Source organism: Macaca fascicularis, chromosome 20 (assembly GCF_037993035.2).
Source record: "Macaca fascicularis isolate 582-1 chromosome 20, T2T-MFA8v1.1".
NCBI classification, from domain to species: domain Eukaryota; kingdom Metazoa; phylum Chordata; class Mammalia; order Primates; family Cercopithecidae; genus Macaca; species Macaca fascicularis.
The window spans coordinates 46,310,001-46,330,616 of record NC_088394.1 but is presented as its reverse complement, the minus strand read 5'-3'; the positions used below and the strand labels follow the sequence as shown (position 1 = coordinate 46,330,616).

The window sequence follows — 20,616 nt, the reverse complement described above, 5'->3', positions numbered from 1 at the left end:
AGGAGCAGCCCAAGCATCAGCCAAGCCGATCAGAATTGGATCTGTAGGAAAGAACCTTTCTGCCAGTTCTTTATCAGTGACCAGTCTCATGGGGGACAGCGTGAACATTTTGTGAAGCGTGTTGTGTTTGTTAGCAGCAAGGCGCCTCTTGGCTCCCATCAGCTCCAAGTAACAGGGCTCTGAATAATAGGGCTCAGGGCTCCCGTCAGTAACAGCGCTCCAAGTAACAGGTAACAGTGCTCATCATTTACCTCCTCCTCTCATTGGGTCCTCCCAACCTGCTTATTCTCAAGGCAGGTAGAGAAACTGAGTTCAGAAACAGATGTTCTTTCTGTTTGTTTTGGGTTTTTTTTTTTTTTTTTTTTTTTTTTTTAATGCTTGGTTACTTTTGGTACAGCATCCATTCTCCAATCCTCTGATCACAGTACCCTAATTTTTCTTAGGGATCCCAACTAACGCCATGTGGTTTAGGTGACACTCGTCTCCTACCCAAGCTCCTGGGTTAGCAGACCCATGGTCTAGGTTTCACTTGTCCCTGAATTCTGCCACCACCATGACCACCCTCCACCCACATCCCACCCCTTCATGGTCATAGGCTCTAGGTGGGTACATAATGTAAACCAGTGCAATCACATAACCCTGTGACTTTTGCTGGGCCACTGGGGAAAGGCACATTGCCCTTTTTTCTGGACTGGGATCTATGAGGATGTCATCTGGGAGCTTCTAGAGGCCAGTGGAGCCTGTCTGAGGATGGGACCAGTGCAGAAGGAAGTAGAACAGAGAGAGAGAAAGCCTGAATCTTGGGGACATCGTTTGAGCACCTGGATATAGCCACACCTGAAGCTCAACCTCATTAGGGATGGATTTCTGACTGTCACATGGAGGCCAAGCAATGCAAGAATGAGAACCAGGCCTTGTGATCTCTAGTTCAGTGCTCTTCCCCTGCATCAAGTTCCAGCTGACTTTATCCAGCCACACAACAAGCTCAACTAATCTGTCCAGATGACTTTATCCAGCCATACAACAAGCTCAGCTAATCTATGTGTGGCTTTATGGTCTGCTAAAAGATGGGTATTTTAAAAATAAAACATCTGATCATTCCAATGTTTTATCTAATCGAATTACAGAGCCTGTAATTACCCTGGAGGTCCTATCACTGAGTGGTTTTCAAAGATTTTCAGCAACTTCTTGCTTCAAATGACGTTTTAAGCAGAACGCCCATGTGTGAGAAATAAAAGCAGTAGCTTGTTAGTGCAAATGTATTTTATCTTTTACGTTAAAAGTTCTTAACATTGGCTGGACGCGGTGGTTCAAGCCTGTAATCCCAGCACTCTGGGAGGCTGAGGTGGGCGGATCACGAGGTCAGGAGATCGAGACCATCCTGGCTAACACGGTGAAACCCCGTCTCTACTAAAAAATACAAAAAACTAGCCGGGCGAGGTGGCGGTCGCCTGTAGTCCCAGCTACTCAGGAGGCTGAGGCAGGAGAATGGCATAAACCCGGGAGGCGGAGCTTGCAGTGAGCTGAGATCTGGCCACTGCACTCCAGCCTGGGCGACAGAGCGAGACTCCGTCTCAAAAAAAAAAAAAAAAAAAAAGCTGTTAACATTTGGCTGGGCATGGTGGCTCACGTCTTTAATCCCAGCACTTCGGGAGGCCAAGGCAGGCAGATCACCTGAGGTCAGGAATTCAAGACCAGCCTGGCCAGCATGGCAAAACCCTGTTGCTGCTAAAAATACAAAAATTAGCTGGGTGTGGTGGCACTTGCCTGTAACGCCAGCTACTCGGGAGGCTGAGGCAGGAGAATTGCTTGAATCTGGGAGGTGGAGGTTGCAGTGAGCCGTGATCATGCCACTGCACTCCAGCCTGGGAGACAGAGTGAGAGTCCATCTTAAAAAAAAAGTTCTTAACATTTACTTTTTACAATAAATGAAGACCCAAATTTCAATGTGTTATTCATTTCCAATGTATAAAATTTTATTATATATTTCCATGTATGGAAGGTTTTTAATCGCTTTTTAAAAAATATTTATAATTGATACATAATAATTATACATATTTATGGGGTATAGAGTGATATTTTGATACATATATATAATGTGTAATGATCAAATTAGAGTAATTAGCACATCCATCACCTCACACATTTATTATTTCTTTGTGTTGGAAACATTTAAAATCCTCTTTTATAGCTATTTGAAATATACAATAAATTATTACTAACTATAGTCACCCTACAGTGCTAAAGAACACTAAAATGTATTCCTCCTATCTAGCTAAATATCCATCAGCAGACGAATGGATAAAGCAAGTACACAATGGAAGACTACTCAGCCTTAAAATTGAAGGAAATCCTGTTGTGTGAAATGACATGGGTGACCTGGAGGACACTATGTTAAGTGAAATAAGCCAGGCACAGAAAGAGAAATACTGCAGGACTAAAGGCTAAATCCTTTGCCCTCATTCATATGTGGAAGCTAAAGGAGTTGATCTCATGGAAGTAGAGGGTAGGCTAGAGCAGGAAGTAGAGTAGTAACTGGAAGCTGGGAAGAATAGGGAGGGCAGATTGCTATGTTGCCCAAGCCAGTCTTGAGCAATCCTTCCACCTCAGCCTCCAAAAGTGCTTAACACATATCTATGCCAAGAAGAAGAGAGAGGAGCTGAGCAATGTCCTGGCCGCCATGAAGAAAGCGGCTGCCAGGAAGGACTGAGCTCCCCGCCCTCTGCCCAAAATAAAAGCTTCACAGGAAAAACAAAAACAAGAAAAAAGCAAACAACAACAACAAAAAACACAGTTGATTAATGAATACGAAATTACTAGATAGAAGGAATCAGTTCTAGCATTCTATCACTGTTCTTTTTTAATAGTTAAAAATACTTTTTAGGGAGGCCAAGGTGGGCAGATCACGAGGTCAGGAGATCGAGACCATTCTGGCTAACATGTTGAAACCCCGTCTCTACTAAAGATACAAAAAATTAGCTGGGCGTGGTGGTGGATGCCTGTAGTCCCAGCTACTCCAGAGGCCGAGGCAGGATAATGGCGTGAACCCAGGAGGTGGAGCTTGCAGTGAGCCAAGGTCGTGCCACTGCACTCCAGCCTGGGTGACAGAGTGAAACTCCGTATCAAAAAAAAAAAAGAAAGAAAGAAAGAAACTTTTTAAATAATTGGGGTAAATGCCAGGTGCAGTGGCACATGCCTGTAGTCCCAGCTACTTGGAAGGTTGAGACAGGAGGATGGACTGTGCCCAGGAGTACAAGGTTGTCCTGTGCTATGATTGCCCCTGAGAATAGCCACTGCATTCCAGCCTGGGCAACATAGCAAGACCCTATCTCTAAAATAAATGAATGAATAAAGTAAACGAAAAAGTCCCTCAGATCTTTTCCATCTTTCTGTGGGCTTGCGAGTTAAAAAAAAAAGAAAAAGAAAAAGAAAAAAGAAAAAAGGAACCTTTTAGTTTATCTGGTTTTGTCAAAGGTCTTCTTTTGATGTCTAGTTGTTCCAACTTCAGAAATGTTCCCTTTTTCTCGTCCAAGAAAATTAAGTCTGAGTATAAACTAATGTTCCAGAATAGTGCTTCTCAAACTTTAATACACATATATGAATCAACCAGGAATATTGTTTAAAATGTGAATTCTGATTCTACAATCCTGAGGTGGGACCTGAGACTCTGCATCTCTACCAAGCTCCCAGGTCCTGCCAATGCAGCTGTCCCTAGACCACTCTTTGAGTAGCCAGGCTCAATGAAGGGGTATCATGAACATATCCCCTGAGGCAGGGGGAAGAGAATCACCACCAAATTCTGAAAAAAAAAAAAAAAAACTGGAAAATATCTGGAATGACATATACCAAATTATTACAGAAAGTGGTGAGATTATGAGCAATTTGAAATATCTTCCTTACACCTATTTGTATTTTCAATTTGTCTTTAATGAACATTAATTATTTAGGCAATAAATAGGTTTAAAACTGAATAACTGAATCAAGAAAAACCTAAAATATACACATATTTTTAAAAACAAAGCCTTTATCAGACACTGACAGAGCATCAGAAGTACTTCCCTAGAAACAACAGCTTGAAAGCAGCCAGTTGAGTCCTCTTTCTTTTTATCTTTTTACCTTTTTTTCTTTGTTTTTGAGACAGGGTCTCACCGTGTTGCCCAGGCTGGAATGCAGTGGCACAATCATAGTTCACTGCAGCCTTGACCTCTTGGGCTCAAGTGATCCTCCTGCCTCAGCTTCCTGAGTAGCTGGGACCACAGGCATGCACCACCACACCTGGCTAATTTTTAATTTTTTGTAGAAATGGGGTCTTGCTACGTTGCCCAAGCCAGTCTTGAGCAATCCTCCCACCTCAGCCTCCAAAAGTGCTGGGATTACAGGCGTGAGTCAGCGTGTCTGACTTACTCCTCCTCTTTCTGCGGCTCTGTTTAGATGGAGATAAGGAAGAAACATGTCCAGGTTTCACAGCCAGTTTTTGGCAGAGCCAGAACTATGAAATTAGAGATCTGGGTGACATGGCATAAGCCCACAGCCGCAGTCTGATAAGAGTTTATCAAACACACAACAACTTTCTGTGAAGGGAATTTAATCCTGGGCCCCGTCCGCAGGGCAGTGCTCCAACGAATCAAGATGGACTGGGAGCCTGGGCCTGCAGGATCATTTCTGAGTTGCTGATGGTCTGTCCCCAGCCTGGGGTTCCTAGAAAATGCCCAGTTTTCTCCAACGAGACCATTTCATCTGGTTTATCCCAATTTACAGGGGGAAGCCCATGCCCCACAGCCTGTCATTCAAGGCCTCAGTGTTCCCTTCTGCATCTCTGTCTCATCACACCTCCCACTCTCCAGCATCACCTTGGCGGCCTTGCATGCACAAGTCTACTTGTCTGATCCACCCTCCCCCAGCCCTTCCAGTGCTTAGAGGCTCCCTGCAGCCTGCCCAAGTTTTCCTTCCTCTGCACACCCTCAGCCCACCACCGCCCTCACCTGGCTCCAGTGCTCTGTCCTCCCCTGCTGGGTGTCCCGCTCTCCCGTTTCTCCTCCTGCCTCCCTGCCCCTCCTCAGTCTGCTCTGCTGCTTCCTCATCCTTTTTTCAACTGTTATTTATTGAAGGTCTTCAAGGCTCCATCTTCTCTGATCACTCTACTTTCCTGGGTGGTCTCATTCACTCCCGAGGTTCCAAAGACATCTCTATTCCAAAAATCTATTTCCAGGTCTCACCTCCCTTCCAAGCCCCAGACACAGGCATTCACCTTCCTACTTGTCTTCTCCTCTTGGGTTATGCACAGGCATCCCTAACTCCTCCTAAGTTCTTTCTCCTTAATAACTCTTGAATTAACCCATTGCACCATCCCCACATCATCCATGCTAAGCCAAGGCACCCCCATCTCCCCTTTGAAGACCACATCGCTTCTAAGCTGGTCTCTCTGCCCGGTCTCCTAAACCCACTCCAATTCTTCCTCCATTCAGAAGCCAAAACACTCCTCCGAAATTGCCAATCTGGCCATGCGCCCACGTCCACTGCCTTCACGGTCATACTGAAAAAAATCAAGCATCTCTGCCATGCCTTGAAAGGCTCTGCCCAGCCCAGCCTTTCTTCCAGACATGGACCCCATCATCTCTCCTCTGGTCTCCTGTCCTCCCTGACTGCACCCAACTTTTCCTCACATTTGCGCATGCTGATCTCTCTGCCTGTTTAGTGGATGCAGCTGATGCCCTCTTGGCTCACTTCTTCTGAAGGGACATCCTGCTGGAGGGCTATCACCAGCAGCTGGGAGTGTTGGCCACTCATGGAAGGCAGCTGCACACCTCCCTCGGAGAATTCCTTGGGACAAACAAGAGTCACCTCTGCAACAGGCGACAATCAGGCAGACCTCACTTCCCAACATGGGCTACAAAAGGCCAGCCACCTCCCACAAGGTGGGACTGTTCCCTGGACAGCTGATGTTCCCCATCCCCCCTCGCCCTGCCACCACTGTGGCACGGGGCTGAGGCCTAGACCACCTCTTCTCTGCTTCTCCCCACCCCATCCCGCTTCTCTCCCTGCCTTGCAGGTTCCTCTCGATTGCCACCCCAACAGATCCCCGCCTCAGGTTCCACTTGTAGGGTACCTAACCAAGACCTATTCTCCAGGTCAGGCCTGGGTGAGTCCCCAGCCTGGGTCAGAGCGCTATCCGGACAGCAGCCTGCTGCTTTCCTTTCTAACCGTTAGCATGGTCATGATTAAATACTTGTCTGTGTTCTCTGTTTAACATGCATCTCACTGTGCTCTCCATAAGGGCAGGGCCGTGTCTATTTCACTCCCACCATGTTCCTAGCACCCGTCAGCACGTAGTAGGCACACATAAAATATGAACTGAAAGAAGGAAGGAAGGTCCTGCTATTGCCTCTTTCTTATTTGATCTTATTTGAGGGCTCTGAGGCTAAATGACTTTTGGGGTTGGCAGCCATGAGTGTCATGGCTTGGGCTCGCCGCCCTCCAGCAAGCAGCTCTGAGACCATGTGGGCGGAGGCCATGTGGCATGCCTGCATGGATGGCGGCCATCCACCGCCTCTCTCTTTTCCTCACTCAGAGGCAGCAGCTGGGGCTGCTCTGCCAGTGACCGTGAGCAACCCTGGAAGCTGCACTGTCAACAACCTGTCACAGCGAATCACCCCAGGCCACTGATTCCCCACAGAGCTGCCTGCTGAACCAGCCTCAGCCTCTCAAGGCCTCTCCCAGCAGCACTCACAGGCTGGCACCAGGCTGGCACCAGGAAGGCCCAGACCTACTCCTGCTGCCAAATGGGGGCACCTGCTGGAGTTGCTGGGGGCCTGGGCTCAGGGAATGCCACCTTCCACCCCAGGACAGAGGGCAGAAATCCCCATGGAGTGAGTGTCCAGGAGAACCGGCCCTTTCCCACCCGCCATCTGCCCCTTTACACTTGGTAAGGCCTGCGCTGTGCCACAACATTTCTCACTCCTTGCTTTTGCTAACCCTCATGCCAGCCACACAGGCTGCACGGGGCTGGCTCTGACCATCCCTCAGAGGAGAAAACTGAGATTCAGATAAACGAAAGCAGGAGAAGTTAGTAGCCCAAGGACTCTCTCTGTCTCAGGAGTTCCCCATCCTGCCTCAGTGCTGCATAAGGGGGCTTTGAGGAGCACGGCCAAGCAGAGGTGAGGGGCTCAGAAGCCCCTGACGTTCGAGGCTTTTAGTCTGTCCACATCATAGGTCAGCACCCAGCAGCCCTCTTTCATTTGTTGGCTATAGGGGAATAGCTATAATGGGTCCCCAGTGGCTGTCCCAGAACCAAGGCCACTGAGTTTCACCCAACCCTCATCCCACCCAACCAATGAAGGCCAGACTCTACCTCAGGGTCAGATGGTCAGGACATCAGCTGGGTGCCAGAGTGCCCTCTCTGTCGGAGCACCAAGGCCTGAAGGCACCCTGGGCAGCAACTCCTCAGCAGCGAGGCCGGGCAGGAGAGGGGCCACCTCCAAGCTGAGCTGGGCAGAGATTTCCTGGGCACGTCACACCCCCCAGTGGCCAGCCTTTCTCGGTGTCTTCTCCTCCACAGACTCTCCCGGAGGCCTCCAGTCACCTCGTGCCTCCACCAGAAAGGGGAAGAAGGAGGAAGAGAATTATTATCACAACACAGTAATTATGATGCACTCATCTGTCCAACAAATATTTATCCAGGGCCTGTGCTGAGCCCAGCTCTGTGCTAAGTGTGGGGACACAGTCATGAGGAAGACAGACCTAGTCCCTAACCTCGGGGACCTGAGAGGCCAGTGGATAGATGGTGGACATGCACACAGATAGGGAAGAGATATTCAACATGATTTTGGAGGCTGTAGATGCAATGGAGAGAAATCAGGCATTGCACAGGCTGAGGGAAGAGGGGAAAGGGTGTGTGGGTTGCTGGTCCAGAAGCTTCTCTGAGGAGGTCACAGGGGAGACCAAGGTGATATAAGGGCAGGAGCCACTCCAGGAGCTCAGGGGACAGTGTTCTGGACACAGGGAAGAGAAGCAGGGACTGGGGGCAGGAGGGAGGAGGGGGCAGGGGGATGGGGCTGGAAAGAGAATGAGGGCCAGATCTGGCCCTGAAAGCCAAGGTGAAGATTTGGCTTTGACTCCGAGTGAGACAGAGAGCCACGAGACGGTTTTGAGCAGGAAAGTGACATTCACAAATATTTAAAAGTTAGTATTAGCAGCTGATATTTATTGACCATTTACTATCTACCATATCAGGCATTACTCTCAGCGCTCTGACCGCGTTACCTTCTTTCATCCTTACAACCACCCTGTTGCAGCAGCACACCCGATGACCTCACCCTAGTTCCAAAGTTCAGAGATAGGCAGCCCTCTCAGGACATGCCAAGGTCACAGACCCAGTAAGCGTGACCCCAGGACTCAAGTCAGCTCTGTCTCACTCACTCCAGAGCTGTTGGGCTTCCCTGGCCTGGATCCCAATTCTGACTCCCACGGACTAGCCATGTAGCAGGCAATTGCTCTCTGATCTTGACTCCACCCCAACAGTGGCTTCTCCACCCTGGCAGTGGAGGCCCCGGGAAGGCCCTGGAACATGAAGACCTGCTGTCAATCCCAGCTGTGTGGCTTTGGGCAGTCCCCGCCCTTATGGAACCTCAGATCCATCCTCTTTAAGATGGGCAAATATATCCTCCTTCCGGAGTGGCAGGAAGGACACTGAGCTCAGGATCCAGGTAGGTGACAGATGTGGAACAGGTGCCAACAGTGTTCTCTAAGTTATTCAGCCCTAGAGTTTTGGGGGCTGCCTTCTGGGGATTTAGGGATATATATGTGAGGCTTGGGCCACCCTTGGAGAAGAAGGCAACCATTCTCTCTCCTCGATGAGGGAAACCGGGCTGCAAGGGCACCAACAGAGGCCGGCAGAGTAGATGTAGGACTCCAGGTAGGACTAACCAAAGTGCAGAGCCTGCTTGGTCCTCTCCCCAAGATCATCCTCTTCCTCCTCTGCCAGCAAATACACACGAGCAGAGCGGCTCCATCTTCTCCTGCAGTGCAGCTTGTTGCTGCCAAGAAACCTCCCCTTCACAGCCCAGTTCAGGATCCTCCCCCTACCCAGGTATTCCAAAATCTGAAGTTTCACCATTAGAGAGCTATTCCAACGAGTTAAGCAGTCGTGTTTTATTTGTCAATTTCTCCTTGTATATTTAGTTCCTCTAGACCCACAAAAATCCATAAACAGCAAATAACAACTATTTCCATTCTTTACTTTTTTTCTTTTTTACATTTTTTTAATTGAATAGAGATGGGGTTTCTCCATGTTGCCCAGGCCAGGCTGGTCTCAAACTCCTGCACTCAAGCGATCCTCCCGCCTTGGCCTCCCAAAGTGCTGGGATTACAGGTGTGAGCCAGTGTGCCTAGCCTATTTCCATTCTTAAATTATCTTCTGATCTTTTTCAATGCACAAACCTGCATATAGGAGCACATGCATCTTCTCTGGAATTTGTTTTAATTTAACATGATTCCAAACATGCAGGAAGGGTCATTGGAGATGACCTAGCCCTCTTTTCCAAGAGCAATGTGGCATAGTGGTTAGAAGGTAGGGTTTGGAGGTAGGCAGACATGGATTGAAATTCCAGGTAGGCAAGGTGTGTGACTTTGCAGAAGCCACCTGACTTCTCCAGGCCTCAGTTTCCTCACCTGTGGAATAGGGATAACAGCACTCTTCCCACAGACCAGAATACGGATACAAAGGGGTGATGTGTTCATCGCCTTAACCAAATGCCCTGCACAGGCAACTGCTCAATTAACAGTAGCTGTTGTTACTGTCACTTTAGTCCTTCTTATTGAGATATGTGGCATGCTTAGAAAGTTTCCCTGCTTGCAATGATATCCGTATAAGCCATGTATTCCTATGTAACAAATTACCCCAACACTTAAGTAACATACATGTATTAGCTCCCATTTTCTGTGTGGGGAGAAGTCTGGGCACAGCTTAACTGGCTCCTCTGCTTCTGGGTCTCTCACAGGGCTGTGATCAGGATGTCAGCCAGGGCTGAGGTCTCATCTGAACGCTCCACTGAGGAAGGATCCACTTGGAAGCTCACACGGTTGCTGGCAGGATTCAATCCTTCAAGGCTGTTGGACTCAGAGCCTCAGTTGTAGCCAGATGTCAACTGGGGGCTGGCCTCAGCTCTTTGTCACATGGGCTTCTCCAGCATGGCAGCTTGCTTCATCAAAACATGCAAGCCAAGAAGGCAAGAGAGACAGTCAGCAAGCAAGACTGAAGTCTTACGTATCCTCATCACAAGAGTGACGTCCATCATCTTTGCCATGTTCTATTGCTCTGAAGCCAGTCTCTAGGCCATTCCACATTCACTGGGAGGACATGAATGGCAGCAGGCAGAAATCTCTGGGGGAGTCTGCCCGAACCAGGACCGTACAGCTCAACTAGCATTTTCTGGTGCCTTCTATGTGCCTTCATGGTATTAGTACTGGGAATTTAAAACTAGGTGAGTTTGGGCTTCCACGTCCAGAAACTTTTTTCTAGAAGGTGTTTTCTGCTTCATGCTCTTATTCACTTTCCATTGCTGTGACCACTTTGTGACCTGTGTACAATCACTCCTGAGAGGGAAGGGAAATTACTAACTCGATAGGATGGATGAGTTCACCAGACCTTTTTCCTCTGAGGGGCATTTGGACAGTAGTAGCCACTGTGCCAGATGCTGTAAGTACCAATGAGGTACCCAGGGTGATGAGGAGCAGACAGGTAAACCCACAGGTTGAGCCTGGAGCAAGGCAATGCCACAATAGAAGCTACAGTGGGAGTTGGCATAGTGGTTCTTCTTAAAGCAAAATAAGTTATAGACAATGGCTGAAAAGCTGAAACCAAGCTTTGCCCCATGCTTAGGGGGCCTTGCTGGCTTGATTTCAGAGCAGCAGAAGTTCTCTTCCCCAACACAACCCCTCTTTCCACAGCCTGATCTCTACCTCACGGACACCAGAGAGGCTTGTTACAGGGAAACAATAGACATACACTTTTAGCTTTCATGAAAAAGCAACTCTCTTCATTAGAAGAATCTCATCTTCCCTGGCTAACCATAGAAGTCTGGCAGGGACTGCCAATCACAGACTCCACTTCTCTTGGCCAAGGGGGTTGGGGGGTAGATTTGGCATCTAGGCTAAATCAATCTCCCATCCCCTGTCCCATAAAACATGTGACACAAGCCAAGCCAATCAGAGTCCTTCCCTGGGACTGTTTTCCGGGTGAAGCTGACAAGAAGAGATCTTTTTCCCAGTTGGTCAGGACACTATAAAGAAGAGGCCTCAGAAGCAGATGGGGGCCATGTTTCCAGCCACATAGGAAAGAAGGGGGAAGACGGAGACCGATTGTATACAGAGAGACAAGAGAGAGAAAGAGCTGGCATGCCAGTCAATAGCATTACATCCTTGGTTCCTGTCTTCCCTCTGGCAAGCTTTATTCTTGCCCTTCCTAGACATGTAAACCAATAAATCCCTTTTCATTTACTTGAAATAATTCAAATTGGTTTCTATCACTTGCCAACAATAGGGTCCTAAAATATAAGCCTATAATTTCACCACTGAAGTTCAAGGTAAAGCTACAAATCTTCCTGGGAGAGGTGATTCATGGGTCCAAATTCTTCCTGAAGTATAAATGACTGATGACAGATCCTTTCTTAAGAGGAGACTATAATTATGAGCTTATCTGAAAACAGACAAAGCACCATACAGCTAGAAGTAAAGACAGTCGAGACATCTGGAAATCTTCACCTATCAGCACATGAGATTTTTTTTTAAGATTAGAATCTTCAGTCACCAATGTGCTGAGTTTGCTGGTTCAGTCAATATTGTAAAAGGGAAGAAACAAGCAAGGGAAAGTGGAAAGAAAGGAAGAGTGGGGGAAGGAGGAAGGGTAAAAAAAGAAAAGGGAAAAAATAGTGAAGGAGACAGGGAGAGGCGAAGGAAGGGAGACGCGGGAGGAAGAACAGAGAGAGGGAAGGCTTGAAGGGAGGCAGTAAGTAGGGAAGGAAGAAAGGAAGGAAGGAGGAAGGGAAAAAGAAAGAGAGACAGGGAGGAGAAAGAAGGGAGGGAAGGGGAGAGGGAGGGAGAGACACACAGAGACAGAAACAAGACAGATTGAGGGCAGAAGGAGGAAGGAAGACAAACAAGATTCTGAGCGGTAGATCCCGCCCCGGCCCCGCCCCAGCCCCGCCTCGGCCCCGCCCCGGCTCCGCTCCCGGCCCCGACTCCGCCCCCGGCCCGCGAGCTGCAGCGCCACCTCCGGTCGCCAGGGGCCGCCACCGCAGCCGCCGGCACCCTGCACGCGCGGCGGGCCCTCTTTCCCGCCTCTGCTCCGGCCGCTCGCCCCCCCGCCACCGCTCTCGGGCTCCGACCGGTCTCGCGCGCCGTCTTCTCGAGAGGGGCCTCGCGCCGCCCGGCGCGCGCCGCCCCCCTGCCTCGCGGCGCGGGGTCTCGCGGGCCCCGCTCCCGCCCTCCGCTCGCCTGGCCCGGACCGGAAGCGGCGCCGCACGGCCTGGGCCTGGCGCGGGGGGCGGGCACCGGGGCCCGGTCGGACATGGGCAAGAAGCACAAGAAGCACAAGTCGGAGAAACACCTCTACGAGGGTGAGGAGTGGGCCGGGGTGCGGGCGGTGGGCTCTCGGCCCCTTTGCGGGGCTTCCGCTCTTTCCCAGTGGCTTAGGGGCGGCCCAGGGCCCTTCCCTCCCACGGCAGGCCCAGGCCGGCGAAGGGGGCGCGTCCTGCCCGAGGCCGCGCTGCCCCCCGTGCGGCGGCGGCATTCGAACCCGGGTCCCCCTGGTCCGGTGGGTCTCTGGTGGGGAGACGTGAGGCGGCCCGAGAGGCGTGGGAGCGTTCGGGGCGGGCGGCGCCGCACCCCCGGGCCGGGCTCTGTCATTCAACAGGTGCTTCGCGGGGCGCCCAAAGCCACTTCGGCGTTGCTGCGCCTTCGCGCTCTGCATCCTTAGCACTCCCTGGAGAGCCCCGACTTTAATCGACGCGCTTTCTTTTCTTTTCTTTTTTTAAGAGTATGTGGAGAAGCCCTTGAAGCTGGTTCTCAAAGTAGGAGGGAACGAAGTCACCGAACTCTCCACGGGCAGTTCGGGGCACGACTCCAGCCTCTTCGAAGACAAAAACGATCATGACAAACACAAGGACAGAAAGCGGAAAAAGAGAAAGAAAGGAGAGAAGCAGGTTCCAGGTGAAGAAAAGGGGAGAAAACGGAGAAGAGTTAAGGTACAAGTGGTTGCATTGCTTTGGCTTTGCGGACGGTACCGCCTCCTCCAGCTACCAACCTCACTTTATTTTCTTTGTATCTGGGGAAACTGAAACGCCTCTAAGATCTGGCTCATTTGAAGAGGAGCAGGACAGAATAGAGACATGAATCATCTATGAGTCTCAGCAAATCGTTTTTGAATTATACTCTTAGGCAATTGTACTCGCACATCAGGTGAGGAAGCAGCTAAGCCCAAATTTTCAGGAGCTGCTTCAAAGAATGCTTTTTCCGTCTAGGCAGGGTAAAAAGTCATGCTCAAGAAAGCCTCAGTGTTCGAGGTTTGTCAAACAGAGTCATTTCAGAAGTGAATGGGATCTACTGGGATTTAAATTTTGTTCTGAAATAAATATTATAATGCCAAATCTGTAATGAGCAACTTTAAATCTTTTAAAACAATGTTGTAGTCTATTGAGAAAGTTTGGTCAGAGATCTGTAATGGAGATTGATATTCTTAACCATTTGCATTTAACAGAAAAGAATGAGTAGCTGCCATCTTGGTTTGAAAGCTGGGCAGAATAATTAATGGCTGGGCGCAGCAGCCCACGCTTGTAATCCTAACACTTTGGAATGCCGAGGTGGGAGGATTGCTTGAGGCTGAAAGTTCGAGACCAGCCTGGGCAACATAGCAAGGCCCTGTCTCTACGAAATAAACTACGAAAATTTCTAGAGCCTGGTGGTGTGCACCTGTGTCCCAGCTATTCAGGAGGCTGAGGCGGGAAGATCGCTTGAGCCCAGGAGTTTAAGGTCACAGTGAGGTGTGATCACACCACTGCACTCCAGCCTGGGCAATAATATGAGACTCTGTCTCTAATAATAATAACATTGTTATTACTGTTATTAACTTTCCAAATTTGACCTGCCACTGAATGACTCAGTAAATCAATTATTGTGAAGGTAAATTTTCATAGGTTAGTTATATAACTTATGTTTGTAAATACAACAGGAGCTTTCTCTTACATGTGATTGAACACATTGCTAAGTCACCAAGTCTTAGAGATCTTATTTTGGGGATTTCTTAAGTCTATTCCTTCCCTTTTGTCCCAGTTTTTATTAGCTTTGGCTAGGTAGGAGTAATGTTTTGTTTTCTTCCTTAAATTATAAAACCCATATATGCATTTGATTTTTTAAAAGTAGTTCATGTGGTACAAAAGTACACAAAATGAAAAAAGTTTTCCTCACCGCAATCCTTCACATAGACTCCCTCTTCAGAGGTAACCAATTGTTTTTTTTGTTTTGTTTTGTTTTTTTGGTTTTTTTTTTTTTTGATTAATAGTAGTAAAGTAATGCGTGAAGATGGTTTTTAAAAGTCAAGAGTACTACACAGCTTTTTGACACAAAGCAGGCTGCTGCTCCACTCTGGAGTTGTACTTCCTACACTTTTTAGTATTTTTCCTTGCCTACTTATCTCCATTTCGAAATACAGATTTATATTTGCTGATTTAGCAGTTTATATCTTATACTGACATCATGTTATGGAAGGTGAGAATTCAATTTCCCTTGCTCAAGATATAGGTACATCACAATTATTGGTTAAATTAATATTAAAGCGATTGTAGACAAGTACAGTATGCAAATACAAATCTGAACTTAACTAGTTAGATCATTGCTTTCATTTGTTTGGTTATTGCTTAATAATTCTTCCTAAACTCTAAGATTTATGAAACTCATTTGAGTTCTTTTCTCTGGAGACATTTATCTTACAGCTCTCTGTCTCCTGGAGGCTGGATTTGGGACTCTCCTTCACCTGCTTCCTGGATCTCATGCCTTCCTCTTTCTTGATTCATTCTCTTGTTCTGGTGGACTCTTAACTCTAGGAACTTCCTAAGAAAGCATACAGAGCGGGTAGATTTTATAAGTTCTAACATGTTTGAAAATCTGTGTTCTACCCTCATACAGGTTGATGGTTTGACTTGTGTAGATTGAAAATTATTTTCTTTCAGACTTTTGAAGGCATTCATTACTTTGTTGTTTTCTGGCTCCCAAAATTGGTGTTGGGAAGTCTGTTGCCATTCTGATTCTTAGTCCTTTGCATATGACCAGTATTTGCTAACTTGAAATTTTTAGGATCTTCCCCGTTATCTTCAGTGTTCTGACATTTCGTAATTAATACTTGTGCCTTCAGTTCAGAGCTGTTTGCTTGAAGTGTTCCTGTGTTCATTTCTTTCCCTCCATTTTTTCTTTTCTTGGTTTCTGGAACTCCTGCCCTTTAGATATTAGACTCCTGAACTGATCCTCTAATTTTCTTATGTTTTTCTCATATTTTTTCTGGGTGTGTGTGGGGCGGGGGAGGGTTCTTCCTTCAAGGAACATCCCTAAAATTTCTGACTTTTCTGGATTTATTTCAGATCTTATACCTTGAATTTCCAAGAATTTTTTCTTGTTCTCTAATTGTCCTTTTTGAATTAGCACCCTGTTCTTGATTTTAGATGCAGTATATTCTTTTCTTTTTCTGAAGATATTAATTGAAGTTTTTTCCTGTTTTTTCCTCCTAAGTTTTCTTTTGCTCCCTGCCCTGTCTCTCTCTCCCCCAAATTCTTCCATTTATTCATCTGTCTCTGTTTTCTGTTGAAAGCATCCTTTAGTTGTCTGTTGAGCTTTTGCAGTCTCTAGAAAGCTGATTAAATGCTTTTTACCTAGACAGAGGTTGTCAGTTAATGGACTTTATTGTAGAGTGACTAACAGGGACTCGGTCATTTTGGTGAAGAATGCCCCAATGTCTGTACCTTACAGGTGTTTTCTCTGGGATTTTAGTTTCTCCAGAGAAAAATCCTCTCCTAGGAGATGGATTTTGCCAGTTTTATCCGTATTTCTGGAGCCAACTATGGGACAGGGGCTGAAGGTCTTACCACCCAGTTTTCTGAGTCTGGCATTTCTCCTCACTTTTGGCTCATCTGGAGATTTGGAGACTCAGGTTCCCGGTGTCTCCCAGTTCTGAGCTTTTCCAGGGTTTTGGGATTTGGGCTTTTTTCAAAGGTATCCACCTCTCTGCATACGGGAGTATCTTGCTTTCTCTGTTCTGCAAATCACCCCATTTGCCTTCCGTCTCCCAAGTGTGTTGACGTGGCTTATCCACCTTTGTCCCTTATGTGCCCTTTGTTCCGGCCATCGTCTTGTTTAACAAAAGTTGAGGTAACCACTTTGAACCAGTCTGGTTTTTGTTCTGGCAGCTACCACCATAATCCCATGAATACATTAATATTCTTCATTTCTTGTTTTATTCATTATCTTATTCTTTATATTGACTACATAGTATTTAGTTACATGGATATACCATACTTACGACTATTACTTTTAAATCTTACATGTAATGCTGCAGTGAGCCTCATTGTACACACACCTTTGTACACTTGTGTAAGAATATCTTCAGGATAGGTTCTTAGAAGTCCCCCCCGCCGCCCCATGTTCCAGCTGCTCTATCCTTTCTTGACTGTGGCTCTAATGATCATCAGTCGCATTGTATTTTGATGTCATTGCACCTAAAATGGGTTCATATCCACAGTCTCTTCTGGACACAACACCTCTCAGAGTAGGACAGGTAGGGAGATGGTTTCTATTTCACATTCAGGGGTAGAGACTTCAGATCATCTGGGGTGTCACTGGTTCTGTAGGGACTGTTTGGGTCATTTTTTTTTTCCAGACTAGACCAGGGAAGCAGGGAGAGATTCTTTTTGCTAGGGTTATGTAGGGAGGGAGACCTTAGAGATGCCTCTGTGAGCTCTGTTCTGAATGTCCAGGAAGTTGTAGGGACAGTAGTTGCTGTGATCTCTTCTTGGGAGAAAGAAGAGCTAGAGTATGATTGTGAGGGACTGGCGACTCTTCTCTCAGTTCCATGCAGCTGGAAGGAGGACAAAGGATGTCCTCTTCCTTTCAAAACATTTTTCTAAAAGGCATACATAACTTCTGCTTATGTTTTACTAACCAGAACCTAATCACATAGTCACCTTAGCTGCTAGGGAGACTGGAAGATGTTGTCTTTTTTCTTTTTTTCTTTTTTGAGATAGGAACCTGTGCTGTCGCCCAGGGCAGAATGCAGTGGTGGAGTCATGGCTCATTGCAGCTTCAAACTGCTGGACTTAAGTGATCCTCTCACCTCAGCCTCCTGAGTAGCTGGGACTACAGGCGTCTATCACCACACCCAGCTAATTTTTTCAAAAACACTTTTTTTTAAGATGGGGTCTTGCTATGTTGTCCAGGCTGGTCCCAAACTCCTGGGGTCAGGTGATCCTTTCACCTCAGCCTCCCAAAAGTGCTAAGATTACAAGTGTGAGCTACCGTGTCTGGCATTTTAGTTGTGGGGAGTGAATGGGGGGGGGGTATTGTACCTTGCTAAAAATTAGGAATCAGTTACTTAGGAAAATAAGATAAAGGGGGAAGTGCACGCGCGCACACACACACACACACAACACAAAGCCTTATAATTTTTCAAAGGTGCCTTAGTTAACTGAATTTCTTGTTTTGAATAGGAAGGCCCTAACTATATTAGTTTAAAATGCCCCAACAGGTAGGATCAGCAGTATTTCTCCCTGTACAGCAGTGGTATTTAATGCCAACCAAAGCATTAGGGGTACAGCGTGCTTTGATTTCCACCAGACACCACACCTATGAAAATGATGAATTTTCTTATTCCTTAAACGTTCTGATGCTGAGCAGTTGGCAAAGAATTTGCCTGCTGGCATGACTCTTAAAACATTAATTTTCCTTTCCTAAATGTTCAGTCTTATGTTTTCCCATGTTATGTGAAAAATAAAATAACGGCTCGTAAAAAATGCTCATGCCATCTGATCTAGTCGTACATACACAAGACGATAGTTAAGTAAAACTAAGATGCAATAGGTAAAATTCTGTGTGACTGTTAACTTGATAAAATGATTTATAAAAATTACAGATGTATTTTCTAAAATTACATTAGAGGAAGTAACCATATACACACCCATTATGATTGTAACACAAAAAAATTACACATACATTTTACGGATAACAACTGCTACTTATCAGGCATGTAGTACATGCTAGGTTCTGTGCTGAGCGCTTTATGTACATCATCCTACTATACTCCCTCCTGTAATCCTGTGAGACTGGTGTTATCGCTCTATTTTGTGGGATTGTGGTACAATATACATAGCATAAAATTTACCATTTTAATTATTTTTAAGTGTGCAGTTCAGTAGTGTTAAGTGTATTTACATTTTTGTGCAACTGTTTTCCAGAACTTTTTCATACCCATTAACAACTCCCCATTTTCCTTTCTCCCTCTCCTCAGACTTTGGCGACCACCATTCCACTTTCTGTCTCTATGAGTTTGACTGCTCATATAAGTGGAATGATACAGTATTTGTCTTTTTGTAGCTGGCCTGTATCATTTAGCACAATGTCCTCAAGGTTTATCTGTTGTAGCAAGTGTTGGAATGTCCTTCCCTTCTAAGACTAAATGCTACTCCATTGTATGGATATACCACATTTTATTTATTCATCAGTCAGTGAACATGTGGTTTGCTTCCACCTTTTGGCTGTTATGAATAATGCTGCTAGGAACATGAATTGTACAAAGTTCTCTTTAAGACCCCTACTTTCAGTTCTTTTGGATACACACCCACAAATAGAATTACTCGATCATATTATCTTCTCTTTTATAAATGAGAAAATTGAGGCTCAGGGAGGTTAAGTAACTTTACCAAGGTCACACAGGTAGTGCCAGAACAGTAACTCAAATTCTGCCCTTAAGAAGTCTTTAATCTAAAAGAGTTGTTAAAGTGGGCACCAACCTCTGCCCACAGCCCATGGGGAAATAAAGTCAGTGCCCTAACAGAGGCAGGGTTCTAGTTCTGCGGCTCCTGAGAGTACATGGATCTGGGGGAAATCACAGAAGACTTTGCTCAGGAAGCAGCATTTGAGTTGGGCTTTAGAAATCAAAATACAGTGATGTAACACTATATGTTCAGTTAATGTGGGGTCAACTATATGCCCTGAGAGAAATGGCTCTTTTTATGGTAGTTCAGTAGAAGTATTGTAAGATTGTAAGTCATGAGTATTGTACTTTATGGACTACTTCAGGTATTTTCCAAGGTGATCTGACAACTCAGTTTTTATTTATGTGCTGACTTTAGATGATGATCCCTGAATAGAATGATAGGCCACTGGGTAGAGACATGGAGGTCAGGAAAACCACACACCAGACAGGATTATGGAACTGTTGTTAGAGGATTAGCTCGAAAATGGGCAAGAAGGAGATGTGTATAGGGGACATAAAGTAGATCTCTTTTTAAACACAGAATGCGTTGGGGGTGGGTAGGGTAAGATCTGAAAGGCAGCTGAGATGGCCGAGTAAGGAGTTTGAGTTTCAGTATGTAGTCAGTCAAAAAATTTGAGTAGAAGAATGATAAAAGCTGAGCCTTAGTAACATAAATCTGGTAACAGTATCTAACAAATATTGAATGGAGAGATTAGAAACTGTAGAGAGACTTGCATAGAAAGCTTTTTATTGAAATAGCTCAAACGAGTGGTCTCAATTCCTTTATTGAAACTCTCTTGCTGTTCTGAAGAACACAGTCCTAACCCGAATGATGTCTTAACAGCTTTGTAGGTCAACTTCAGGTTTAGTTGCTGAAAGAGGTTAGGCCAGTCACATTGCTTAGGGATGTTACCAGAATAAAATGAGAAAGATAGTAGTCATTAAGGAAATCTTTTTACTCAAAAGCATTAACACATATAGGATGCGTTAACACATATAGGATGTTATAAAGCTAAAATTAAGTAAAACTTTAATGAAAATTACAGTAAATTCCAGTAAATACCTATTTTATTAAAGCACTATGCTAAGTCCAACAGTGGAGTCAGACTCATAACTAACGTTCGAGTGTTTACTGTCTGCCAGACACTATTCTAAATTCTTTGTGTATATTTACTATTTTGATCCTTAGAAATAATTCTGTGAGGTAGGTGCTGTTAGTATCTCGTATTGCTGATTTAACTGAGTCACAGAGTATGAGGTAGCTTTTAACTAGAGAGGAGCAGTGACTAATCATATTAAGCAAAATGAGAATTCTGGCAAAACAGTTCATTGACTTGTGCCATCTGTCACACCTGGGATCTCCGGGCTGCTGTAGCTTATCTGGCTTGGCAGAAAACCCTTCCCCTGTCTCAGCATTGGTCCGTGTGTCTCCCTCCTGAGGTAGTTATCTCAACCCCAAAAGACCTCCAAGGAAGGAAGAACTCGGAAAAGGGGCCTTTGAGTAGCATTGCTCCTCTGATAGAAGGCTGTTTATCTGTTTCTTTATTCAACAAATATTTACCTAACACCTGTTATCTGGCCAGATTGTACTAGGCTGCAGTGATTAAGAT

General features: G+C 46.1%; 1 protein-coding gene across 9 annotated transcripts in view; it reads left to right on the top strand.

The window, feature by feature from the left end:
- Positions 1-12,350: 12,350 nt before the first annotated feature.
- The window catches only part of BRD7 (bromodomain containing 7), a 55,994-nt gene continuing 47,728 nt past the window's right edge, over positions 12,351-20,616 (top strand). For all 9 annotated transcript variants that reach the window (XM_074027227.1, XM_074027225.1, XM_074027224.1 and 6 more), the window contains exons 1-2: positions 12,351-12,611; positions 13,030-13,238. In XM_074027227.1, the coding sequence (XP_073883328.1) occupies positions 12,563-12,611; positions 13,030-13,238 (258 nt within the window). In that variant the 5' untranslated portion in view covers positions 12,351-12,562. The remainder of the gene's footprint in view (positions 12,612-13,029; positions 13,239-20,616) is intronic.